At 42.1% G+C, this 27,783-nt stretch overlaps 1 protein-coding gene across 3 annotated transcripts; it reads right to left on the bottom strand.

Moving 5' to 3' along the window:
• Positions 1-52: 52 nt before the first annotated feature.
• SORD (sorbitol dehydrogenase) lies at positions 53-25,972 on the bottom strand. 3 transcript variants are annotated; one of them, XM_087941468.1, is made up of 10 exons: positions 22,711-22,882; positions 21,755-21,800; positions 17,882-17,915; positions 13,725-13,889; positions 12,667-12,826; positions 9,036-9,154; positions 7,158-7,223; positions 3,796-3,971; positions 994-1,115; positions 53-449 (listed from the first exon to the last, which is right to left on the bottom strand). In XM_087941468.1, exons 4-10 carry the CDS (start codon positions 13,873-13,875, stop codon positions 284-286), a joined length of 960 nt encoding a protein of 319 aa, XP_087797594.1. In that variant the 5' UTR covers positions 13,876-13,889; positions 17,882-17,915; positions 21,755-21,800; positions 22,711-22,882; the 3' UTR covers positions 53-283. The 3 variants fall into 3 exon arrangements, with proteins under 3 accessions (XP_087797594.1, XP_087797595.1, XP_087797593.1); XM_087941469.1 differs by lacking the exons at positions 21,755-21,800; positions 22,711-22,882 and adding an exon at positions 25,518-25,972; XM_087941467.1 differs by lacking the exon at positions 21,755-21,800.
• Between the last annotated feature and the right edge of the window lie 1,811 nt (positions 25,973-27,783).

The raw sequence follows: 27,783 nt of genomic DNA, 5'->3' as shown, positions 1-27,783 counted from the left end.
AATCAAACACGGAGACCTCCTTTGACAGTTGTACGCAGGTTCCAGTGACACATTTCACTTGTAATGACAGCGGCCATTTATTCATCCAAATTCAAGGTCTCCTTTTAGGTTGAAGTACATCAAATTTCCAAATAATTTTGCATCAGGTTTGTTTCCTTGACAAGACTGCACCTTATCAATCCATGCAAGGCTCCGATTCACCTTGTTTGTATTTTCTTCTCTGTGGACTTTCTTTCTTTAACAGGAAACTAGAATGGGACGCCATGGCTTGGCTTGGCTTTTTTTAGGGATTCTGATCCTTTGGGTCACATTTCAGCATAATTTTTATCCCGATCCCTTTCTTGGTTGCCTCAAATGCTTCCTCTGCCTTTTCCAAGGGAAAACGGTGGGTCACCAGGGGCTGCACGTTGATTTTTTTCGATGCAAGCATGGCGATCGCCATGGGCCACCTGCGAAGAAAGCAAACGACAAAAGGGGGAATTGATTTTGAATGCAGGGGTGGGATTGGACTGACTGGGTGGGGAGGGGCAGGCGGAGAGGGGCGGGACCAGCCAGGGGAACGATTTGCCAGTTCTCCGAGCTGCACAGAATCTTAACAACCAGTTCTATAGAACCGGTTCGAACCAGTAAAATCCCACCCATTTGAACGGCTGGATTGTGGCAAGGATTATTCTTAGAAAGAGATTTCCAAGACCCACCAAGAATAGAGGTGATGTGACCTTCTAAATACAAATATACAGGTACAACCATTCATTTAGTGACTGTTCAAAGTTACAATGGCACCGAAAAAAGTGAGTTATGACCGTTTTTCACACTTACAACCATTGCCATATCCCCATGATCACGTGAACAAAATTCAGTCCCTTGGCAAGTGACTCATATTCACAGTTCTTGATTCAGTGTCCAAGATCAATAAAACATCATTCTCCCTGCCCCCAGGTATGAGGAAAATAAGTCTCTATTTGCTCCTCTAGATCCATGAGTAATACTTACGTATTGCAGTATCTAAATATCCCACGGATGTCCACCTCACGCATCGCTGCATTCACAATGGGCAAGGTGACCATTTCTGGGCCCAGACCCACCAAAACTAGAGTCCCACCAGAACGGGTTGCCTGAGAAGAAATAAGGAGATCCAAGTTCATGTAGAAGAAAAGAGAAGAGAAGTAGAAATAGGAGTAGGAATAGGAGGAGAAGGAGAAGGAGGAGAAGGAGAAGGAGAAGGAGAAGGAGAAGGAGAAGGAGAAGGAGAAGGAGAAGAGAAGAGAAGAGAAGAGAAGAGAAGAGAAGAGAAGAGAAGAGAAGAGAAATGGAACGGAACGGAACAGAACAGAACAGAACAAAACAGAACAGAACAGAACAGAATAGAATAGAATGAGAAGTAAAAGAGAAATAGAAGAGAAGAGAAACAGAAAAGAAATAGAAAGAAGAGAAGAGAAGAGAAGAGAAGAGAAGAGAAGAGAAAGAAGAAAGAAGAGAAGAGAAAGAAATGGAATGGAATGGAATGGAATGAATAGAATAGAATAGAATAGAATAGAATAGAATAGAATAGAATAGAATAGAATAGAATAGAATGAGAAGTAGAAGAGAAGAGAAGTAGAAGAGAAACAGAAGAGAAAAGAAATAGAAAGAAGAGAAGAGAAGAGAAGGAGAAGGAGAAGGAGAAGAAGGAGAAAGAGAAAGAGAAAGAGAAAGAGAAAGAGGAATAGAATAGAATAGAATAGAATAGAATAGAATAGAATAGAATAGAATAGAATAGAATAGAATAGAATAGAATAGAAATTATTTATTGGCCAAGTGTGATTGGACACACGAGGGATTTGTCTTGGAGCAACTTCTCCAGAAGTCAACACGCCTATCTTTCCATCTACCATCACAGAATAACAGAGTTGGAAGGGACTTTGGAGGTCTTCCAATCCAACCCCCTGCTCAGGCCGGAGACCTGATGTACCATTTCAGACAAATGGTTGTCCAATCTCTTCTTAAAAACATGGAGTGTTGGAGGCACCCACAAGTTTTGGAGGCAAGTCATCCACTGTTTAATTCTTCTAACTGTCAAGAAATTTCACCTTAGTTCTCCTTGGACCTCTCCTTGATTAGTTGCTTCTTGTCATGCTTTTAGATGCCTTGGAGAATAGCTTGACTCCTTCTTTTTGTGGCAGCTCCTTAAATATTGGAATACTGCTATCATGTCACCCCTAGTCCTTGTTTTCATTAAACTAGGCATACATTTCATTAAACTAGACCTAATAGCAAAAATTGAGATGGGGTAAAGAAATTAAAGAAGATGCCATTTCCTCCAGAACACCCATCAATTCCAGGATTGTCACCACGATTGCTATTTCAGGCCAGAGTTTTTCCTGTCCCTTTTGGAGAAAGTAGGATAGAACCTAGAACCCCAGATATTCAAATCTTGTGCTCAGATACTAGGATAAAATCCTTCCTGGCAAGTGTGGGAGCAAAGCAGATCCACGAAAAGTCTAAAAAGTATCACCCAGCAATAACAAACCACCATGGCGTCAAACATCAGGACATCAAACCTCCTGAAGTTCCAGAATTAGCCACACTGATATCAAACATCACCTCATCACATCAAACTGACATCAGGTATGAAGGACACGTCACTTGTGTGATGATGCCATCGTGTCACAGGGTCATCACTTTTTCACCTTGTTTCCCCTGTGAACGTTATGGCGTCCCATGAGGGCTTGAAGGCCAACAGCAACAATGTCAACGGACCCACCCAAAAAGGGAACTCTGTGATTTGAAAGGCCACCACTGAGAAGGTTCATCTATCAAGCCTCCCAGAGGTGGGATTCAACAATCCCAGCAACCGGTTCGCTGCCAGGTGGTCGATTGAAATACCAGTTCGGCGAACCAGCTGTAACTTTAACATCCGGTTCACTTGAACCAGTCCGAACTAGTAGAATCCTACACCTGAAGCCTCCCAAGTTGGAAGCTACCATAGAAGTCTCCAATGTGGGTTTCAGATTCTCCAATCTACAGGAAGTCTACAAAGGAGTTGTACTAGTGAGAAAACAGGAGGAAGGAGGAGTATTAGGTAGGTGTGACGTCTTGAGTTAGGCATGAAAAAATGTATTTGCGCATCTATCATAGGATGTTGGCCATTTTAACAATCCAGGTTTCCCATTCTCTAGAATTTTCCTCATTCTCTCCTCCTCAACTGCCCGCAACAGAGAGACTGAACTTCATTCTTGATGCCTTTACGTGTCATGTTCCTGGTGGAGACGGACTCTGAGGGAGAGGAGGAACAGCCAACAGGGAGTGGAAGTGTGGCACCGGATGTTGTGGAGGAGGCTGGGGAAGGGCAGAGGCCAGCTGAGCAGTCAGAGGAGGACCCGGGCCCATCCCCTCTCCATCCTAGGGCACGCAGGGAGGAGAGGATCAGGGAGAGACGTGGTCTACTTGGGAGGAGAAGGCCTTGATCCTCTTCATGGGCTGCAGCTGTGACAACTGAATAAGAGGACGGACATGCATACGGGCGAATGCTGGAAACAAAGCATGGAAATATCTCTAGTTTATGGTTCCTCTCTGAGTTTGGGGTCCTTCCCACTGTGTGTTATCTGTAGACATCCTTCAGCCCTTATCTTGCCTGGTTTGTGTTGCTTTTTTTCCTTCTTCGTGTAACTGTGTGGGCGTTGTTTTGTCTTCTGTCAAAGATATTCGGAGCTTGGAAGCAAAGTGAAGCAATAAAAGGGGCTTCACCTGTTTTCTGTGACTGTGTTTGTTTTGTATCCCACCCTGGGTCATCACATTAAGCTATGAAACACTCACGTAGATTCCAGTCTGGATGCAGGATTCGGCCCCAGTGCATTCCAAGGTAATGTCAGGCATACAACCCAACAAGCTTTCCACCATCCTGGCTAGCACCTCAGGGCTCTGCCCCTTGACCTGGATGGTGGAATCCGCTCCGATTTCTTTGGCTTTCTCAAGTCGTGGAGCAGACAAATCTATAGGCAAAGAAAGCAAAAATCCATAGCAATCATTAAAAAAATAACCATTTAATTATTATCTGAGAGGGGTGGCGTCTCTTGGTATGACCAAATCAAAGAGTGTTGTGGTTCGCTGGCAACAGGTGCAGATGCCTGAGGTCTCAGAGAGCGAGGAGGACTCAGGTGAGGGGCCTGCGTGTGAGGCAGGGATGGGGCCAGGACTATCGGAGAGTAGGGTGCTGCCTTCGGAGATTATGGAGTCTGGCAGCAGTGAAGAAGAGGTCCCCGAGGAGCCTGTGCCCAGGGCACATGCGCGCAGGGCTGCTCAAAGGAAAGAGCAGCTGTAGCAGCACGGGCACCTCGGGAGTAAGGCTGCAAGGTAATGGCCCCTCCCTTAAGGGATAAAAGCCAGCCTGAGAGACCAGGATTCTTTGCAGGAAGCAAAGAAGTTCTTGCACTTCAAGCCTTGTGGACGTTCGAACTATCCTGGTTTGTTATTGAAGACTTTTTGTTTGGAATATTTCTTGGCAACTTAATCTAGTGTTCTTGGCAGCCTTGCACAACCTTGGCCAGGCTCGTTCTTATCAGAGACAATTAGTTTTAATAGCCTTTTAAGCATGAAGCAACAGAATTCACAGAGAGGCATTAAAAATTTTTGCTTTTATCTCTGTTTGGAGTTTATTTACTTGGAACAAGGTTTGGGTCAGAACAGGGGTGGGATTCAACCGGTGTTACGACCAATTCAGTGACTCCGTTTTGCACAGCTGGAGAATTCTGGGAGTTGAAGTCCACAAGTCTTAAAGTTGCCAAGTTTGGAGACCTCTGCCTTAAGTCGACAGAACCTGATCTACATAAACAACTTTTGAATGATCCTGGCATATTAGAATTAATTTAGAGCGACTTTTGGCAGCAGCTCCTCTGTTAGTCTTTAAGGCGCTGCAAATTCTCAAGAAATTTCATCAGCTGAAAGAACAGAATCTATTGTTCCTACCTTGGATATATTTGAGCATTGAACCAACGTCAGAGAGCGACTGCATTTCTTGCATTCCAAGATATTGTGTTTACGCTCATGTTCCTACAAACACTTACGTGAGGACCAAGCAAAGCCATGGACAAATAAGATTTTTACCCAGGGCCGCACAATGTCAAAGCAAATATTTCATTGACATGGGAAGGTCAGGCTCCAGAATTAAGCAGAAGTAAAACAAAAGTCAAATTCGGTTTCATTTATATTTAGATTGAATTAAAAGCAAGTCCTGTATCTTAAACACGGTCGACATGATTATTATCCTCATTTGTTCAATTGCTATAACCTTCTATTCCATTAAAAATTATGGTTTGGGTGCTGGTTTTGATAACTCAGGACTCAAAGTTTCAGGGAATCACTTCAGCCAAAACCTCAACTCTGCAGAAGTCCGTAAGCTAGGATAAGTTGGATATGTACTGTAGCAGAATTTTAGGGATCATCTTTAAAGAGTTTACTCAAAAGCACTTTCCCAAGGTAAATAGAACTCTCAGCTCTGCCATGAAAACGTTCAGAAGACCAAAAAAATACTGAGAAGGTGGGAGAAGGCTAGTAGAATTCAGGAAAATTCAATCCTAGATTGCATTAACAGGGATACAATCAAGATCAAGTGAGGTACTAATACCACTCTATAAAGCCTTAGTAAGACCACACCTAGAATACTGCACCCAGTTTTGGTCACCACATTATAAAAAATATGTTGAGACTCTAGAAAAAGTACAGAGAGCAACTAGGATGATTAGGGGACTGGAGACTCAAACATAGGAAGAATAGTTGCAGGAACTGGGCTTGGCTAGTCTAGTGAAGAGAAGGATCAGGGTAGAAATGATAGCAGTCTTCCAATATTTGAGGGGCTGCCACAGAGAGGAGGAAGGGGTCAAGCTATTTTCTAAAGCGTTTGTAGGCCAGACAAGGAATAATGGATGGAAACTGAACAAGGCGAGATTTAAACTGGAAATAAGGAGAAACTTTCTGACAGTGAGAACAATCAACCAATGGAACAGAAGTTGCCCTCGGAAGTTGTTGGAGCACCATCACTTGAGACTTTCAAGAAGGGACAGGACTGCCATTTGTCAGAAATGGTGTAGGATCTCCCGCTTGGGTGGTGGGTTGGACTAGATGACCTACAAGGTCCCTTCCAACTCTGATTATCTGTTATCTTAAAAGCAAAATAAAGTAACTCCCCATGCTGGCTGGGGAATTCTGAGGGTTGAAGTCCACCCATCCTAAACTTGCCAAATTGTAAACGTTGCTGTATCTTGTATAGCAGTACCAAAATGTTGCTTTCCCACAATCACCGGGAAGTGGGCTTATGATGGAGAATCGATGAAGTGCCTCCTAGAGAACAACGTTCAAAGCCTCCCACTATATAGATAACCTCTAAACCCAAAGCAAGATCAGCAGAGTTTATATTTGGATGAGAAGTCCATCAAGAAAAATGGAAAGAATGAAGACAACCCTGCAGAAAGCGGAATAATAAGGAAAATATTAATCTGTGCAGAGATGGAGAGACTAACTCTAGAAATTAAGGATAAGGGTGAGACAGAGTACTATGAAGTCTGGACTAAAATGGATCAATGACTAGAGTCGAGGGGGGGAAAAAAAATAAATTGCTGACGCTTTATAGGAATGAAAGTAGAAGTTTTGTAAATTAAAGAAAATGAAATATAATGGACAAATATGATATGATATGAATATATGAATATATAGATATAGATATAGATATAGATATAGATATTTGTTTTCTTAAGTTTTCACGGGTACTTACATGTATGGTATTCAGCTTTGTTCGGGTATTTTCCCACGTCATTGTAGTTGTGCTTTTAAAGTTGTAGCAACGTTTCGGCAGAATCTCATCTGCCATCATCAGGCTTCTTCTACCCGAACAAAGCTGAATATCATACATATAAAGATATATATCACCAAAAGTCATGCCAGACTTATATTGAACGGTTGTTCTTCAAGATCGATGCAAAAGACATCAATAAGATTTAGAAGAAGAAAAAACTTGGTGCTTGCTAGATTTGCCTCTCGTCTTGAATGATATTTCTTCCTTTGTCCAATTTAATAGCTCTGCATTTACCCAGATAACACTATTCCTGTATCTCGTGTAAACTTGGAAAGCCGAATTGCAAATATACACACAAAAGTAAGACATCCAGATTGTAAATTGATCTTACCGCTAATCACCACTTGCGCTGCTCCCATCGCCTTAGCGATAAGCAAAGTCACAAGCCCTATAGGTCCTAAGAAGACAGAGGGATGGGGGAACATCAGAACGAAGTCTGGTTATTCGTTGCACAGAGTTTATTTCATTCATTCATTCATTCATTCATTCATTCATTTGATTTGTCAATCGCTTACAAGATAATTGGTATAAGTATAAACATGAGTAAGAATACAGGAAATAGGTGCAAATAAATGGGGACAATAGGACAGGGACGGTAGGCACCATGGTGCACTTATGCACACGCCCCTTACATACCTCTTAGGAACGGGGTGAGGTCCATAGAGGTTAGTTTAAGGTTAAAGGAGTGGGGGTTAGAGGATGTAACAACAGAGTCAGGTAGTGCATTCCAGGCATTGACCACTCTGTTGCTGAAGTTGTACTTTCTGCAATAGAGTTTGAAGCAGTTTACACTGGGTTTGCATCTGTTGTGTGCTCTTGTATTGTTGTGGTTGAAGCTGAAGTAGTCACTGACTGGTAGGACATTGTAGCAGATAATTTTGTGTACTGCGCTTAAGTCCAAACGTAGATGGCGTAGTTCAAGGTTGTCCAATCCCAAAATCTCAAGCCTGGTGATATGGGTGTTCTGTTGCGAGCGGAGGAGTGTAGTACACTTCTCATGAAATACCTCTAGACTCACTCAATTGTATTAATGTCCGATTATACAGTGCAGGTTCCAGACTGATGGGCTGTATTTGAGTGTTGGTCTAGCAAAAGTTTTGTATGCTCTAGTTAGCAATTCAATATTTCCGGAGGAGAAGCTTCGTAAGATTAGGTTAACAACTCTTAATGCCTTTTTGGCAATGGGTCATTTGATATAGAAGGAACAGATCAGACATCCAGCCCTTGCTTATCAATGCAATGGAGCAAGTGGCCAGTTTTAAGTTTCTGGGTGTTACCCTAAAAGAGGACCTGACCTGGGGTGCCCACATTGCAGCCCTGGTCAAAAGGGCCCAGCAGAGATTATACTACCTGAAACTTCTCAGGAAACAAGAACTGAATGAAAAACTGCTGGTGACCTTATACCGCTGCACCATAGAGAGCATTTTAAACTACTGCACCACCGTATGGTTTGCCAATTGCACAGTGGCAGATAGGAAAGCACTCCAGAGGGTTAACGTATTGTCCAGAAGATCACTGGTTGCCCTCTCCCCTCTTTGGAAGAGCTTTATAGCTCCCGCTGCCTTAAGAAAGTTCAAAACATTCTCAAAGATCCATCTCATCCTGGGAATCCTTTTTTTGAACTATTATCGTCTGGCAGACGGTACAGAACATTAAAAACAAGGACAAATAGGCTGAAAAACAGCTTCTATCCCAGGGCACTAGCTCTTTTGAATTCTACTATATAGTGCAGTGTTGGTGTTGTGTTGCGGGTTTTCGGTTCCATGTGTGGAGTGTGAAGGATGTGTGTTTGTGTTTATTTTCATGGTCATCATGTGCCCTGAAGGTGGTGTTTGATTTCGTTGTACAAGGTGCAATGAAAAGAAAGTAAACTAAACTAAATGAGAACTCCAAGGTCCTTGACATAGTCAACAGGCACTTCTAAGGAATGTCTTCCATTTTTAAAGGACAAAACGACATTATAAAAAGAGCACTAGTGGAAAACAATAAAAGCACCACAGTAAAGATGGTCTTTGCTTTATTTATTTTTTAAAAAAAGCAATGACAGAATCTTTTTGGAAGAGAAACGTGGATGCCACATCCAAAGTGGCCTCCAATTCAGATATGGAGATGATGGAAGCGATTTTTGTGACTGGGAAGAAGCATCCTTTGGGACTAATATAATACATCCATTTTAGAAAAATCAAAGAAATGTCGAAGTCTTCCATACCAGCACCACAAATGAAGACTTTGCTCCCCAGTGTCACCTCAGCTCTTCTACAGGCATGAATTGCAACTGAAAGCGGTTCAACAAGAGCTCCTTCCTCAAAGGTGACGTTGTCTGGAAGTCTGCAAGAAGACCAAAGAACTTCCATAAGTGTGTGTGAAGTAGAAACCAGAGTCTCCACATCTCCAAACGTCTAAACCATAAACATTAAAAACCTAAGAACAATGATTTAACACAAATTAAGCACAAACTCAAGATGCTAAAGTAAGTTGTTACCTAGCTAGTTAATTGTCATTCCTTGAAATTCTCATCTGGACCTACCATTAAGTGACAAGGGATAATTGGGGAATAAATTCCTTGGCACGTCTAAGCAGTTGGGCGTTCCAACACAGCTGCAAAGAACAGATGAGGAAAGGTTGATCCATTTATTTCAGGGGTCTCCAAACCTGGAAACTTCAACTCCCAGAATTCCCCAGCTGGCAAAGGAATTCTGGGAGTTGAAGTCCACCAGTCTTAAAGTTGCCAAATTTGGAGAACCCTGATCTGGATGATTGATAAAAATGTTGAATAATATTGACTACAAAACATGTTGGGCCCTCCGTGTTTGTGTGTGTGAAATATATATTCTATTTTAGGCTCCTTTGGAAGGAGAACTCCTGGTTTATTTTATTCTTTCTGTGCTACCCACCACTGTTTCCTCTTTTAACTTTTCATCTTCGTATTCTAATTTTAATTGTTTTTAGTGCTTTTTAACTTTTTATTATATTGTAAGTCACATAGAGTCGCAGTATTAAAATTCTGACACAGAAATTTACAATATCATATCATGTAATAATATGAGCCAGCAATGTGCAGCAGCAGCCAAAAAAGCTAATATAATTCTGGGTATTGTATAAACAGAGACATAGAATCAAGATCACGCAAAGTATTTGTGCCGCTTTACAAAACCCTAGTAAGACCACACCTGGAATACTGCAACCAATTTTGATCACCGTACTACTTAAAACATGTTGAGACTTTGGAAAACGTTCAGAGAACAGCGACTAAGATGATTAAAGATCCAGAAACTGAAATTTATGAAGAACAGTTGCAGGATTTGGGTCTAGCTAGTCTAAATAAAAGAAGAATTATAGGTGACATGAGAGCAGTATTTCAGAACTTGAGAGGCTGCCACAAAGAAGAGGTGGTCAAATTATTCTCCAAAGCCCCAAAGGGCAGGACAAGAAACAAGGAATAGAAACTCATCAAGGAGAGAAAAAACTTGGAATTAAGAAGAAACTTCATAACAGTGAGGACAATCAACCACTGGAATGGCTTGACTTCAGAGGTTATGGGTGCTCCGTCACTGGAGTTTTTAAGAAGAGACTGGACAGCTATTTGTCTGAAATGGTGTTGGGTTTCCTGCTTCAGCAGGGGGCTGGACTAGAAGACCTCCAAGATCCCTTCCAGCTCTATTCTATATTTTTTTTTCTAGGTAAGCATGTCAAAGACCATTAGGTGACAGTCCTTCATCCCGTAACTGATTAGCAGTAAGTAGAGGTTTCATAACCTCCTCTGAAAAGGGATGAATTTCAGGCCAATCCTTTAATCCTTCTAGAACTGACATATACAATTACTTCTTCAAAACTCTCCACCACAAGTGATTCTGCAAACAAATGGTGTGGAGTAAGACTGTTACTTCCTTTATTTCAAAGCTGTAGTTAATCTTGCTGGCATTATCGCGCTTTTAGATCAGCCAGTCCCAACTGCCTGCGGGTGTTGCTGTTGTATGCACATGAGTTCTGCTATTTTAAGAGGAGTCTTAATCTTTTGTTCAGGCACCAGTGTCTGAAAACAGTTCCTTGGAAAACAGTAACAGAGCCTTGCTGACAACTCCCAGTCTCCTAACTACAAATGGTCAAAGTCCTCTTTGCTTGTCTCAGGACTTTGGAGCCCAGAAAATAAAACTGTCTAGACAATCTGGGAGGAGGAAAAATTCATTGAATTACTGAAATATGCAAAGAGTTCAAAAACTATTCCAAATTCAAAACATATTCAAAAGTTATTACAACTTTCCAATCATTTTTAAGAACTGCGGAGGAAAAGGATTAATGGTGGAAAGGGAATGTGTAATAATATTCTCTCGTTTTGCCTCTCGCAGGATTATAAAAATGCATTTTTGAGGAGGAATCTCTTTGAGGGGTTTTGGATGCTCTTTGAGTTTGCTTGTTTTCTTCCAGACGTTTCATTACCCAAGTAGGTAACATCATCAGTCCGATGATGTTACCAAGTTAGGGTAATGAAACATCTGCAAGAAAACAAGCAACCTCAGAGAGCACCTTCATTTCAACCCAGAGCTACAAATTTTCTCCTTTATAGGAGTTTCTTTGTTTCTTCATTACCTAATCTCTCTGTTACATCTGAAACTTATCCATACATATTGTCCCAAGTATCAGAGCAGAAAATTGAATTAGCTCTACTGGTTGATTGGTTGTGGTCAGAATTACTTCTGTGAACTCAAAACACTCCTTAAATGAATGAATGTTGTTTTGTAATTGTAATTGTTTAATCACTGTGCCCTGCCCAGGGTCATTGCTGTGGGATGTAGCAGCCATATAAATCATTTCAATCAATAAATATTGGTCATCGTTTTTAAGTTCTCCATCCTCTGCAGAACTAAACAAGCATTTTACTTCCCGTGTTAGTTAATCCCTAAATTTTACAGGCTGCTGGTTTTGAACACTTTAGAAATATGTGTAAAAACTGCTATCTTGTGATTAAATTGTTTTTTTTCCTCCTTCCAGACCACTGAAATGATGGGGGGAGGAAACAACACTGATTTGAGCAGAAAATTGGAATTGTGCTATGTCTATCCATTAGGGAAAGGAAAGGCTGTGATCAAAAAAATATTTGCTTTGCTTGTAAAGATCTCAGATTCAGCCTCAGACTATGGGCTAATTCTTTGGTTCTGAATGTTAAAGATTCCCAGTTTATGTACGGCTGTGTTGTGATTTAGGATGATTTAAGGTTTCAATCTCAACTATGCGGTTGAGATTCTGTCCGTTTGTAACCCAAATTTAACCCGTTCAGGGAGACTGCACGCTGCTCAAAATCGATTAAACCCAGGGAAAACCCTACATCAGTGCCTCCGATTGGTTAGCTTCGTGATCTGGTTTTCCCCAAAACACAGAACTACACCGCCTTCGGTCCGATCTAAGTATAGTATATAAAATCATATATTGCAATGTCCTACCTGTCAATGAATACTTCAGCTTCAACCATAACAACACAAGAGCAAACAATAGATACAAACTCAAGGTTAATCGCACCAAACTTGATTGCAGGAAATACGACTTCAGCAACAGAGTGGTCAATGTCTGGAATACTCTACCTGACTCTGTGGTTCTTTTCCCCAAACCCCAAAAACTTTAACCTTAGACTGTCTACTATTGACCTCACCACTTTCCTAAAGGTCTGTAGGGGGCGCATATAAGCACACCAATGTGCCTATTGTCCCTGTCCTATTGTTTCTTTTATATATATTTTAATTTTTCTTATATGTATCCATGTATTCATAACTATGTTTTTACTTATACCTATTATCTTGTAAGCAATTGACAAATAAAAAAATAAATAAAAATAAATCGCAACTAACTTGTAGCAAAAGTTGGCATCGTGTTTGTAATATCGGCACAGGTTCCCATCGTCAGGAGGGGTTGCACAGAAGAAAAGGGTCGGAGAGAGGTTGTAACGTCCAATCTTGCAGAACTCGTCAATTTCTCGAGGAACACCAGGCTCAATAGCTACTCGATCACCTAAAGAGGCCACAAGGTTGCAAGAAGGAGAGAAAGCAGGGGGGGGGAAAATGACCCACTGAAGTGATTTGTCTATCTAGGAGACCCATTCACACCATTGAATTCTAAACAGATACTCCAAATTATTACGTATTAATATATCATTTATCACCTGAACGCTGATGAAACTTAAGAACCCTAAAGCATTTCTGGTAATCATTAGAGCAGTCCAGTCATATTACGGACAGTCAAGCTTAGGTAAGGATCAAATGACAAGAATTGTCAACTCAGAAGAGAAGGAAATATAGCTTAGAAACTTCTGGATTTGCTGTTCCCCTAGGCCCCACAAGATCGTGTAATCCTAGCATTAACTTTCCCTCAGTTCCAACCTGACAAGGCACATCTTCGAAAATCTCTATTCTTCTTCTGTGAAGATGAGTCACATTTCACAGAAAGGATATTAGGAGACAGATAGAAGATAGATGGACCTGTTGCTACATTAAGGGAAAAAAGGGTGGATCTAAAGGCAGTATATAAACATTTCTACAACTGGTGGTTGTCCAACTTTTTTTAAAGTCAAAGACCATATAATATTTTGTGGGATGGTTTGTAAGTTCAGGGACAGAGGGCGGGATTGTAGAGAAAGGGACATGAAAGAGTCCAGTACAGCCACCACCACAGAAAATAAATAAACAAATCTGCCCCAAAATAAAACCATTGTTTTTCTCGATTCCACTATTTTTTACAGCTGATTTTAATCCTAAAGCCCAACAATCCAATTGTATTTACTCCAAATCGGTAGCAATTGAAAAGGCAGCTGGAAGACCCTACCTCCAACTGTTTGTACATGCTGTTCAATCCTTACTCCTCAGATACTAAGAGGAAAGATGGAGGGGACTTGGGAACAGGTTCAGCTCACCTTTCTTTAACTTGGTTACTGAAGAGCCCACTTTCACAACAGTTCCCGAAGCTTCGTGGCCCAGCACCATTGGAGACTTCACCACGAAGTTTCCAATTCGTCCATGTTGCCAGTAGTGGACGTCAGACCCACAGATTCCCACGGAGTGCATTTTCAAAAGCACTTCTGTTATGAAAGAGATAAATCAGAGAGTAAAATCACCTTTGAGAACCCTTACTACTTACAATGCAAAGAGGGGCAGATTTTAGAAGAAACAGAAATGTGGTTAATTAGTTCATCTAATGAGGGAGGGAGTCAAACTATTCTCCAAAGCACTTGAGAAGAAGCAATGGGTGGAAGGTTGGAAACTCATCAAGGAGAGAAGCAACTTAGAACTAAGGAGAAATTTCATGACAGTGAGAACCATTAATCAGGGGAGTAGCTTGCCTTCAGAAGTTGTGGTTTTTAAGAAGATGTTGGATAACCCTTTGTCTGAAGTGGTGTAGGGTTTCCTGCCTAAGCACGGGGTTGGACTAGAAGACCTCCAAGGTGCCTTCCAACTCTGTTATTCTATTCTATTTGATTCTATTCTATTTGATTCGATTCAATACAATTTTTTTAATATGTTTTTATTGAGTTTCTAATTTTCAACATAAAGCATCATAGTTTCAACAACATCCTTGACATCTATACACGTTCTTATCATAAACATCTTAACACATTGTATTTATATTTATCTAATATTAATTAATAACTTTAACTATTATCGTTATTCCTATATTCTTACATAATTTACAAATTTACATTTTACATTCTTGAGGTTTCTTACAGTTAAGTTTCTTGTCTTATTTTTTAGTTCTGCTTGCTAACCAATCACACCATTTATTCCAGATTATGTAATAATCAGTCATCTCTTTCTTTCAAATTCAACGTTAACATATTCATTTCGGCACTTTCTGTTGCTTTTTGTAATATCAGTTCTTCTTTAGGAATATTGGGGGGGTTTCCCATACCTCTGCAAAGGCTATTCTGGCAGTTGTTGTGATATGTAACAATAAATATTTTATTTCTTTTGGTATCCTACCTTTAATAATTCCTAAAAGGAAGGTTTCCGGTCTGAGCAGGCCATGTAGATGATGCAGCCTTGTGTTCCCGCACAGCCTGGATTAATTGCTTTGGGTGGGGCGTGCTCTGGGGGTGACATTTCTCTGTGGACCACCAAAATTTTCTCACAGACCACCAGTGGTCCCCGGCCCACTGGTTGGCAACCACTGATCCAAATAACAGAATAATATACTTGGAAGGGACCTTGGAGGTCTTCTAGTCCAACCCCCCGCACAAGCAGGAAATCCTCTACCATTTCAGACAAATGGTTGTCCAATCTCTTCTTAAAAACCTCCAGTGATGGAGCATTTACAACTTCTGGGAGCAAATTGTTCCACTGGTTAATTGTTCTAACAGTCAGGAAATCTCTCCTTAGTTCTAGGTTGCTTCTCTCCTTGATTAGTTTCCATCCGTTGTTTCTTGTCCTGCCTTCTGGTGCTTTGGATAATAAGTTGACGTCTTCTTCTTTGTGGCAACCCATGAGATATCAGGACGCTGCTATCATGTCCCCTCTAGTCCTTCTTTTTATTAAATCTCAAGAGTCAATTGAAAGAATGATCTAGATCCGATCCAGTTCTAAGAAAATAGCAAAAGGGTGACATATTTACAAAGCTATAAGAATATTTCTACAGAAATCGTTCCCCAGTTCTGCAGGAGATCATCAGAACATTACAGAGATACAATTATCAGACACAACCAAATACATGGCCTAGATATATTTCTTTTACTCATATTGCCTATCAAATCATGCCCTAAAATCCACCTGTGTCCTATAAATTCCAGAACTGATAACTCAAACCCTGGGGCAACTCCGATTTACCAGACACTGATTCATGGTGAGCACAAAGACATAATCAAGGAAATTGCCCATCATGTACAAGAGTCACATCAGAACATGGTTTTGCAATATCTGTACCCAGGACTAATAATTTCAGGCCATACTTGGTGAGCTCACACCAATGTAAGCTGCTGGACTCCTCCAGGCAAATGGTTTCCTAGCTGAACCTTAAATCCGGTCATTTGGTGTCCAGAGCTTGGGCAATTTTTATCATAATGATAAAAGAAACAAATATGTAGAGCTAACAGATAACATAATCAGAGTTGGAAGGGACCTTGCAGGTTATCTAGTCCAACTCCCCACCCAAGCAGTATTTCTGACAGATGGCAGTCCAATCTCTTGCGCTCCCACAACTTCTGAGGGCAACTTCTGTTCTACTGGCTGATTTTTGTCACTGTCAGAAAGTTTCTCCCTATTTCCAGGTTGAATCTCTCCTTGTTCAGTTTCCATCCATCATTCCTTGTCTGACCTACAGGTGCATAAGAAAATAGCTTGACCCCTTCCTCCTCTCTGGGGCAGCCCCTCAAATATTGGAAGACTGCTATCATGTCTCCCCTGGTCCTTCTCTTCACTAGACTAGCCAGGCCCAGTTCCTGCAACTGTTCATCATACGTTTTAGTCTCCAGTCCCCTAATCCTCCTGGTTGCTCTTCTCTGCACTTTTGCTAGATGTCTCAACATCTTTTTTGTAATGTGATGAACAAAACTGGATGCAGTACTCTAGGTGTGGTCTTACTAAGGCTTTATAGAGTGGTATTAGTACTTCCCTTGATCCTGATTGTATCCCTCTGTTAATATAACTTAGGACTGCATTAGCTTTTTTGGTGGCTGCTGCACACTGCTGACTCCTATTTAGCTGGTTGTCCACTGAGACTCCAAGATCCCTCTCCCAGTTACTGCTATTAAGCCTGGTTTCACCCAGTCTACATGTGTACTTTTGGTTTTTCTTGCCTAAGTGTAGGACTTCACTTTTCTCTACATTGAATTTCATTTTGTTAGATAAAGCCCAGTGTTCTAGTCTAAGATCCATCTGGATCTTGAGCCTATCTTCTTGGGTGTTAGCTATTCCTGCCAGCTTAGTATCATCTGCAAATTTGGTAAATTCTCCTTCTATTCCCTCATCTAAGTCGTTAATGAAGGTACCCCACTGCTTACTTCCCTCCATGTAGACTTAGACCCATTAAGGACTACTCATTGAGTACGGTTTGCCAGATAGTTGCGAGTCCATCTAGTGGTGGTGGTGCTATCTAGTCCACTTTTTTCTACTTTTACTAAGAAGTAGGTTGTGGTCTACTTTGTCGAATGCCTTGCTGAAATCTAAGTTTAAGACATAAGGTGACCCTGATGGACATATGGAGGTGTTGGCAAAAGGGACTGGAGCATTTTTTTTAAAGTCCAGAACATCCAGGTAACATCTGGAAGCAGCTCAGACAAACATCTCCCTAATGGACTGGATTAGAAAAAGAGGAAGGAATTGCAATATTTTGTTGTTAAAGAAAAGCTACATTCTTCTTCTTCTTCTTCTTCTTCTTCTTCTTCTTCTTCTTCTTCTTCTTCTTCTTCTTCTTCTTCTTCTTCTTCTTCTTCTTATTCTTATTCTTCTTCTTCTTCCTCCTCCTCCTCCTCCTCCTCCTCCTCCTCCTCTCTTCCTCTTCCACTTTGAATGTCAAAGGAAATACAAAGTTCTGGTTTTGGTGCTTCTGGCTGCCTCAACCAGAATTGATGCTGCCGTAAGACTGCATTTCATGTAGTCCCTTCCTCTTCTTCTGAGTCTGTCTCCTGTTCTTTGGCCTCCTCTTTTTGTATGTGCTTTGTTTGCATGGTATAGAATCTCAAGACATTAATACCAAGAAAGAAGAATATTTGTAGCTTGGGGTTGAAGTGAGGGGTCCTTGGCTGGGTTGTTTTCTTGCAGACAATTCATTGCTAGCACTGATAATGTTACCCAGTTTGCTTAACGAAATATCTGCAAAAAAAAAAACAACCCACCTTGGGGAAGCCCTCAAATGTTTCCTATTTTTACATGTCACTGAACAATATTTCCACAGCAGAATGCCTAATAAATAAAACAAGGTGAAGATAAAATCTAGCAAATAAATGAGACCGGTTTAGTAACAATTGTTCCCTGGAACACGACTTTCACCATCCAAACCTGTTCATCACCTACCTTCCTTCAACATGTCTGTTGACTTGAGAATGAAGTGATGAAATTCCAAAAAGTGAATATCCCAACTTACCATTAGGACCAGGTTCCGGAACTGGTCGGTTTTCCTGAAAGAAAGAAAGAAAGAAAGGGGAAAAAAAAAAGAAATTTAAGGAAGGTTCAGTTTTACACGAAACCTTAATGCTGCTCATACCAAAATTAAATCAGCTAGTCTGCCCTGGAAATTCCTTGACAATTCAAGGATCCACGGTTACGAAGAATTTGCTTTTCGTTCTACAATTGCACAAGCTTCTTTCCAGGATCACACCTGGAGGAACGACCGTAGTTAAAAAGTATAAACCGTACGCACTAATTTGGACACTTCGGTTAAGATTTGAATTGAATAATTCGATATGATACACAGAAGGGGAGTTCTAGTTCGGACGTAAAAGGGCTTCTTTTCCCACTATTTCCTCTTTCATATTAAAAAATTAAAAAGCACCAGGATAATTGCTGGTGTGCAGAAAGGTTAGATTACAAAGGCAATCCCCATTAAGGATTTATGCATGTGCAATTACAAAGAGAAAGAGAGAGGGAGAGAGGGAAAGAGGGGGGGAGGAGAGGGAGCGAGAGAGAGACTGGTGACATGGTTAAGGGAGATTGTGAGTTCCAGTCCTGCCTTAGAAGAAGCCAGCTGGATGGCCTTGGGCCAATCATTTTCTCTCAGCCCTAGGAAAAAAGCAATGGCAAACTACTTAAATTAAATTAAATTACTGTCAAGAAGACTGCAGGGTCTTGTCTAGGAAGTATTGAGAATTGGACATGATTGAATTGCGGGGGGAAATAAATGCAAATAGGACAGAATAATAGATTGAATTGGAAGGGACCCTGAAGGTCTTCTAGCCCAACCCACTGCTCAGGCAGGGAACCCCATATCATTTCAATCAAATGGTAATCCAACATCTTTTAAAAAACTTCCAGTGTTGGAGCATTTACAACTTCTAGTGGCAAGTCGTTCCATTGATTAATTGTTCCAACTGCCAGGAAATTCCTCCTTCGTTCTAGGTTGCTTCTCTCCTTGATTAGTTTCCACCCGTTGCTTCTTGTCCTGCCCTCAGGTGCTTTGGAGAATAGCTTGACTCCCTCTACTTTGGGGCAGCCCCTGAGATATTGGAAGACTGCTATCAGGTCCCCCCTTAATCCTTCTTTCACTTCTTTTCATAAGACAGAACCTGCAGTCTTATTTCATGTCCGACTCTTCCCTTGCTGGCCAACGACTTAAAATTCAAATTTTTATTCTCCACCAAGAATAGGGGTGAACCATTTGCATTGGTTTCTTTTCTTTCTCTTTTTTTTTTTAGGGTTTGCAGCTTTTTAGAATGAGGAGTGAATCCTTGGAAAAACTCTAAATAATTTACAAGTGTGAGGGAAGAGGATTTTTTTTTTAAAAAAAAGTCCAAACAAAGATGGAAAAAGATTTCAGCCATTTTTCAAGCCATTTTCGATGGTGCATCACTTTCTAAAGAAAAGAAATACTGGACAGAAACAGGGCCAAGTAATATCTTTGCCTAATTCAATGAAGAATGAAAATAGAATATAATAGAATATAGAATATAGAATAGAATAGAATAGAATAGAATAGAATAGAATAGAATAGAATGGAATGGAATGGAATGGAATGGAATGGAATGGAATGGAATGGAGTGGAGTGGAGTGGAGTGGAGTGGAGTGGAGTGGAGTGGAGTGGAGTGGAATAGAATAGAATAGGAGAATGGAATGGAATGGACTGGAATGGAATAGAATAGAATAGAAGAGGAGAATGGAATGGAATAGGATAGAATAGAATAGAATAGAATAGAATAGAATAGAATAGAATAGAATAGAATGAGAATAGAATAGAATAGAATAGAATAGAAGAGGAGAATGGAATGGAATGGAATAGAATAGAATAGAATAGAATAGAATAGAATAGAATAGAACAGAACAGAACAGAATTCTTTATTGGCCATGTGTGATTGAACACACAAGGAATTTGTCTTTGGTGAAAATGTTCTCAGTGTACATAAAGAAAAAATAAAGTATATTTGTCAAGAATCATAAGGTACAACACTTAATCGTAGTCAGAGGGTACAATAAACAATCGAATCATACTAGGAAACAGTCAATATAGATATTAAGAATACAGGTGACAAAGTTACAGTCCTACAATCACAAGTGGGAGGGGATGGGTGATAAGGAGTGATGAGAAGATTAACAGTAATAGTAATGCAGACTTTGTAAATAGTTGGGCAAAATTAGATTGAAGGCCCAATATACGTGTCCAAGGATAATGTTGTAGGATCCAATCTGGGTTGGTCAACAGGACCAGAGGTTTTGTCTTCTGAGGTTTTGGACTCATTCTGGAGCCCATCTTCATGGAACTTCTCCCTAAGTTGGAAGAAGGTTAGAGATAAGTTCCTTGAGGACAAGGGCTCCAGCCCAAGTGTGAAAGCTCAGAAGCAGAGGTGGGATTCAGCAGGTTCTGACCGGTTCTGGAGAACCACTAGCGGAAATTTTGAGTGGTTCAGAGAACCGTCAAATCCCACCTCTGACTGGCCCCACCCCCATCTATTCTCCGCCTCCGGAATCCCAGCTGATTGGCTGGGTCTTCTTTTGTTGCCCTGCCCAGGGTAATGGAGCTGGAAAGCAGGTTAGTGGGGTGGGGAGGGAATGGGGATTTTACAGTATCTTTCCCTGCAATGCCCCCCAAGCCACACCCACCAAGCCACACCATGCCCACCAAGCCACGCCCACAGAACCAGTAGTAAAAAAAAATTGAATCCCACCACTGCAACCTCTAAGCATCATTTAGAAACAGATTATATTTTAAATCCTCCGAGAAAATAAAGCCTGATAAAGATAATAACTTTGCACTAACTGGGGAAAGGTGAAAGGATATATCTGTAGAGTTGTAATTGCAGGAATGTTCCAATCTCGGATGGCCAACCTCAGATAAAGAATGTTTCCAAGCAAATACAACTCAGGCAAACAAAGTCACTAATCTAAAGGAGGATTAGAGAGAGGAAGTAAACCTATGTTAGACTTTAACTAGAGATAATTAATTGTATGGATTACTGTGCTAAACAGTAACGAAAGTTAAGCAGTAACCAAAGTTAACCAGTGATGGAGGATAACTAAAAATGTGTATAAATGCAAAACTAGACTCCAATAAAGATCATCATGATTCAGTTGTTCATGATCAAAGAACTCTGCCTAGTCATTACAACATATATCTTAAACGGTTGTGGTCATAAAATACTTAAGTGTGTTTAATGATTAGCTTGTGAGTCTTGATTCTGAAATCAGGTAAATGTCACAAGATGAGAAGATCTCAACCACCAAACCATTTAACAGTGGCAAATTCCCCATTTTATTATATTGTTTTGCTTCTTCTTAAAAATGATAATTCTATGGGGAATTTTTTCACCGCACTGCCAAAAAGTTCCTTGGTCTTTTCATTAAGGTCTGGATGCAAAATTCCAATTCTGATTCCTCCCTGGTTTTAAAAGCAAAAATTTATGAACACTGTTTTCTTTTTGGCAAACATTTGCTTTTTGTAAACCAGACCCGGACAGGATGCATTCTTTAAATGAAGCCAACGTGTCAATTGTTGACTTTTCATATGATGTCAAATGGCCACCTTGGTGGAGCAACGGCTTCATAGGGCAACCTCAGATGAGAAACCATGTTTAAACCAACTGTGGCTTAGCAATATGTAGGAACCAGACCACTGCCATAAAATTATTAATAATGGGCCTTTCCCCCCCATACTGATTCATTTGCTAAAACACACACACACACACACACACACACACACACACACACACACACACACACACAGACAGACAGAGGAACATCTAATCTGCTGAAGGACAGGGGGCGTTCAGTAAGAGCATTCTGCAAACGAGTGGACAGGTAAAGGGAAAACCTGCAGAGGGGAAAAATTATCCTTCTTGGCTATTATTTTAAAGTGCCTTTTAATAGGATAGGATAGGATAGGATAGGATAGGATAGGATAAGGTAGGGTAGGGTAGGGTAGGGTAGGGTAGGGTAGGGAAGGGAAGGGGAGGGGAGGGGAGGGGAGGGAAGGGAAGGGAAGAGGAGAGAAGGGAAGGGAAGGGAAGAGAGAAGGGAAGGGAAGGGAAGAGAAGAGAAGAGAAGAGAAGAGAAGGGAAGAGGAGGGAAGGGAAGGGGAGAGGAAGGGAGGGAGGGGAGGGAGAGAAGGGAAGGGAAGAGGAGAGGAGGGAGGGAGGAGAGGAGAGGAGAAGAGAAGAGATGAGAAGAGAAGGGAAGGAGGGAGGAGGGGAGAAAGAGAAATGAAGGAAGGAAGGAAGAAAGAAAGAAAGAAAGAAAGAAAGAAAGAAAGAAAGAAAGAAAGAAAGAAAGAAAGAAAGAAAGAAAGAAAGAAAGAAAGAAAGAAAGAAAGAAAATGCCATTGACAATCAGTCGGTCAATTTCAAGTAACCCTCGCTTTTCCGGGCTCTCTCGCGTGACACGAGGCTCTCCTAACCCCAGATATCCGACCCTCCCCTTTTGCTAAGTCCTGGCTGGGCCAGGGGTGACTTCGCCAGAGACCCCCAAGGAGCCCCCCGCCCCCCCGCCCAGCTGCTCGGCGCCCACATCCGCGGGAATCGGGTCGGGGGGAGTGGGGGGTCTGCCCGCCCCTCCCCCGGCAGCCAGCGCACCCACCGCCTCTCCTCCGGGCCAACTGGGGCTGCCCAAAGCCCACCCCGCCCCCCGCCCCGGCCGCCCATTGGCACGCCGGCTCTCGGCCGCGTCATTCCCGGGAAGGACGGGAGAGAGAGAGAGACGGGCAGCTTCGGCAAGCAGGCGCCCGCCGGCCGATCCCTGCAGCCGGGCCCGGGAGAGACCGAGCCGCCCTACCAGGCGCAGCTCGCCGGCTGCCCGCACCACCACGGCCAAGTTGGCCTCGCCCTCCGCCGCCATCGCCCCGTCCGAGCTCCCGGCCAGCTCACGCGCGGCGCTCCGGCTGCTCGCCCGCCCTCCGCAGGGGGACTTTATCCGGCCGGCCGAGGCTGCGATCCGCACGGGGGGGTGGGGAGGAGGAAGAGGAGAGGAGGAGGAGGGGTCGGACTCTGCCCTGGCAGGGTCCCAAGGCGGGGGGCGGGGAGGGGCGGGGGAAGCTGTAAGCCCTCCCGGGGAGAGCAAAGACCTCCTCCCAAGGCTGGGAGGGGAGGGGGGTCAGCAAAAGCCGGGCGGGGGAGAGAAGGAGGGGGGAGGAAGACGATGTAGGGGAGGGGGAGGAAAATGAAAAGGAGGAGGAGGAAGAGGAGGAAGATGAAGAGGAGGAGGAGGAAGAGGAGGAAGATGAAAAGGAGGAGGGGAGAAGATGATGGAGAGGGGGAAGGGAAGACGATGAAGAGGAGGAGGAGGAAGGTGAAGAGGAGGAGGAGGGGAAGGCAAGAGGGGGAAGGCGAAGAAGAGGAGGAGGTGAGGGGGAAGGGAAGAGGATGGAAGAAGAGGAGGAGGAGGAAGACGGAAAGGAGGAGGAGAGGGGAAGATGATGAAGAGGAGGAGGAGGAGGAAGATGAAAAGGAGGAGATGAGGGGAAGGAGTGGGAAGAAGAAGATAGTGAAGATAATGAAAAGGAGAAGGAGGAAGAGGAGGACAAGGAAGAGGAGGAGGAGGGGGAAGAAGAGGATGAAGGGGAGGGGAAGACAATGAAGAAGAAGAGGAGGAGGAGGAGGAGGGGGAAGAAGATGAAGAGGAGGAGGAGGAAGATGGAAAGCAGGAGGAGGAGGAGAGGAGGAGGAGATGGGCCATGCATTCTCTGGCAATGATTGATCAATCCCTTGTTTGCATGGCTCTCTCCCTCCTCCCCCCTTCCCCACTCCATGCCAGTTTAAGACTGGTTCTGGGAATTTATTCTTCACCCCCCAAAACAGCCCTGGGAGGTCAGACAGCTTCCAGAGGTACCAGGGATCCCTGTGTGTTCTCTCCTGAAGTCCATGGCACCAACCGTCGCTGGCCGTGTTGGCCAAATTCTGTGTCCAGGCAGAGGACGTTGAGGGGTGGATTGGAACTGCCTTACATCTAAACCAGGGGTCTCCCACCTTGGCAACTTTAAGACTTGTGGACTTCAACTCCCAGAATTCCTCATCCAGCAAAGCAAAGCATGCTGAGGAGGAATTCTGGGAGCTGAAGTCCACAAGTCTTAAAGTTGCCAAGGTGGGAGACCCCTGGTCTAAACTCCTGCATGTGGAGTCGAAGTGTTCACACAACATACTGAAGTCATTTGGCTTTGGGTTAGTTGAACCTTGCTGTGGTGGCGTGGGAACGATGGCCGAGGGATGGATCTGTCAAATGCAGTCATCAAACCATCCGTAATCAAATGGCGGCTTAATCTAGTGTGAAAACCAGACGGTTGTGCACCAAGGCCTCAAATAGTGAAGCTCTGTGGCCTTTCTATCACCAATTTCTCCTAATTTCAGAAGGCCAAGGGGGCACACCCCCCCCATCCATCGGCCCACCCCCCACCCTAAGCCTGTCCTGCAAGCTGCTACTGCTAACCATCAATGCTGACCCTCAGTGTCGATGTCAATCAAATTCCCTCCCCTAATTTCTAATTTGAATGGACCTGTTAAGTATTGTTGAACAGGTGGAAAATGGCCGTCAATGCTCCAGTTGCCTTAGTTACAGTGGTGGGATTCAAAAAAATTTTTACTACCAGTTCTGTGGCTGTGGCTTGGTGGATGTGGCATGGCTTGGTGGGCGTGGCAGGGGAAGGATACTGCAAAATCCCATTCCCTCCCCACCCCACTAACCTGCTTTCCAGCTCCGTTCTCCTGTGCAGGGCAACCAAAGAAGACCCAGCCGATCAGGTGGGACTCAATGGGAGGCAGAGAATAGATGGGGTTGGCGGGGCCAATCAAAGGTGGGATTTGCAGGTTCTCCGAACTACTCAAAATTTCCACTACTGGTTCTCCAGAACCGGTCAGAACCTGCTGGATACCACCTCTGCCTAGTTAGCTTCAATTCTTCAGTTGCCCCCATCCCAAAAAAAAAATTAAAAAAAGGAAACTTGGGTTGACCTGAGCATCTTCCATGTTCACATAATCCTGTGTGAATCCTGGCCAAATTCTAATCAAATCTTTCAATGAATCCTGCCAGTTTCTTTTGCCGTTGCATAACTGTTCAGTCATGCTGGGATTAGTGACTCTCTTTTCATATAAATTTTGAGGAAAAGATTTACATCTTTTACCTGAAAAGGTTTCCATCATTGTCTGAGCAACCGTCAAATGCCAAAGCTAATGATATATGTGTGCCTATGTATGTCTCTCTTTGTGTATGTACACTGCATAATAGGTACAATTTGTACGCAATTTGCACGGTGGAATTTCAGGCATGGCTTCACATTTGAAAATGGAACCTATTTCTTCAGCATTCCTTTTTTTTATTTATAGTGATTTATTAAGCGTTGCAATTAAATAGGTTGAGCAAAAGAGCTATGTCCTTGTTGCCCAGACTCTCAAACCTCCAGAGATTGCTGTCTTGTGGTCTCCTAACAGAAACAACTGTATGGAGTACTTGTGGGCAACCCCAAGTCGTTTCCTTGTCCAGAAAGGAATTTTGGACAATAACAGAATTACAGAATTCGAAGGGACCTTGGAGATCATCTAGCCCAACTCTTCCTCCCTCCCACAAGCAGGAAACCCTTCACCATTTCTGACCGGTGGCCAGTCCAGTCTGTTCTTGAAAGCTTCCAGTGATGGAGAGATGGTCTACTCACTGGTTCTTCATTCCACCACAATAATCAGCTCTTCTTTTTGGAAGCTTCAGTTTGTCATTTCTTCTCTGGAAGTCGTTTTGCTTCAATCTTACCATCATGTTTGGACATTTTATTATTATAAAGTCTTCGTAATTGCTCTGCATTTGGCTAACGTTGCTTCATCAGTTATTAGTTTAGCGTTGAGTAATCGGTCAACTTTTACCTAATTCTTTTTCTTCTGCATACAAATGCACAGCATTTATACCTTGCTTAGTCACCTTCTATAAAGGCCTGCTTGCTTCATTCTTCTATTGTCTGTGCAGGTGGCAAGAGAATAAATTCCTTATTTGGAGCAATCCTAAGTTACTATTCATCTTTTCAGAATGCTTGTCTTGTTCTTTTATGGAGCTGGACGTCACCCTTGTGAATAAAATTTGCATGCTTATTTCTATCATTGGAAGAGGACGTTTTCTTTTCAATATTTCCTGTAATGTTTAATCATTTATATATTGGCCACTCTGCGTTGAAAATCTTAAGAGCGGTTTATTATTAACCACAAATTAGGATATCTTAGTTGATCTTCAGCTCCTGGAATAAAAAAACAGACCTTATTCTCCAATCACCCAATATGCCAAAAGTTTCAAGTCAACATTTCTTCCAGGCAAGGAAAAAAAAATTGTTTTGGAAGATGGATGGATTAATAAAAGATTACAAGATTAAAGAGGTTGTGTTGGTGTCTTTCCTTAAATTTGAAAGGAGAGTGTAGAGGTAGTGTGGGAAGAATTATCCTTCTGGGTTCAGTTCCAAGTGGGGGAAAAAGACACTGGAAACATGGAAGCTAATTTGGAAAGATGGTTTAGGACCACGTGGCTTGGAGCTCCAAAGTGAAAAGGATGATCCCATGCCTCAAGGTGAGAAGAGAAGGTCAAAAAGGGCTGAGATGCTGAGAGTGCCTGGGTTTTATAACCTTTGTTGGGATTTAAATTGGAGCTCGTATTCTGATTGGTTGTCAGACTCCCATGGGGCCATGCAGGGGCAACTCTGTAGTTCCAGGCTAGAATAGAATAGAATAGAATAGAATAGAATAGAATAGAATAGAATAGAATAGAATAGAATAGAATAGAATAGAATAGAATGGGGAATGGAATAGAATAAATTTAGAACAGAATAAATTTAAAATAGAATAGAATAGAAATTAGAATAGAATGGAATAGAATTTAGAATAGAATAGAATAGATTTAGAAGAGAATAGAAGAGAAGAGAATAGAATAGAATTAGAATAGAATAGAATAGAATTTAGAATAAAATAGAATAGAATAGAATAGAATAGAATAGAATTCTTTATTGGCCAAGTGTGATTGGACACACAAGGAATATGTCTTTGGTGCATAGGCTCTCAGTGTACATAATGAAAAAAATATATATTCATCAAGAATCATAAGGTACAACATTTAGTGATAGTCATAGGTTACTAATAAGCAATCAAATCATACTAGGGCACAAATAAAACAATATGAATTGTAAAAATACAAGCAACACAGTTATAAGTGGGAAGAGAGAGGTAATAGGAAGGACGAGAAGAAGAATAGTAACACAGTCTTACTAAATAGTTTGACAGTGTTCGGGGAATTAGTTGTTTAGCAGAGTGATGGCATTCAAGAAAAAAACTTTCCTTGTGTCTAGTTGTTCTGGTGTGCAGAGCCCCATAGCATCGTTTTGAGGGTAGAAGTTGAAACAATTTATGTCCAGGATGTGAGGGGTCTGTAGATATTTTCACAGCCCTCTTTTTGATACTAAATATACTCTTTTTCATAAACAAATAAGCCCTAATTTGCAATTACTGTAGAGTTTATTAGAACCAAACCATAGAGATATTTAATCATAGAATAACAGAGTTGGAAAGGACCTTGGAGGTCATCTAGTCCAACCCCCTGCTCAAGCAGGAGCAAATATTAGCCTCTACCTGGGATTGAACTCACAATCACTCCTGGTTGCGAGGAGGGTGCCACCACACCTAGACAATAAGTTGTAGTTAAAATTGGAAGAGAAAGCTGGCATTTGGCACTCCGCTAGACACAGGGGAAGATTTAAGCCCAGGGTTTTTCATCTCAGCAAACAATGGTTTGTTTCACAAAATGTTGGAAAGAACCACCGAATTCTGCCCAAAATGAGGCAGCTTTCCAAAATAAATACGGGCAGCTTTAACCTTTCTTTACAGAAACCACCAC

This window comes from Pseudonaja textilis, chromosome 13, assembly GCF_049901715.1.
Source record: "Pseudonaja textilis isolate UNSWEBS1 chromosome 13, rPseTex1.2, whole genome shotgun sequence".
Lineage (NCBI taxonomy): Eukaryota > Metazoa > Chordata > Lepidosauria > Squamata > Elapidae > Pseudonaja > Pseudonaja textilis.
Note: the sequence above shows the minus strand (reverse complement) of the source record. Positions and strands in the feature narration are given on the sequence as shown.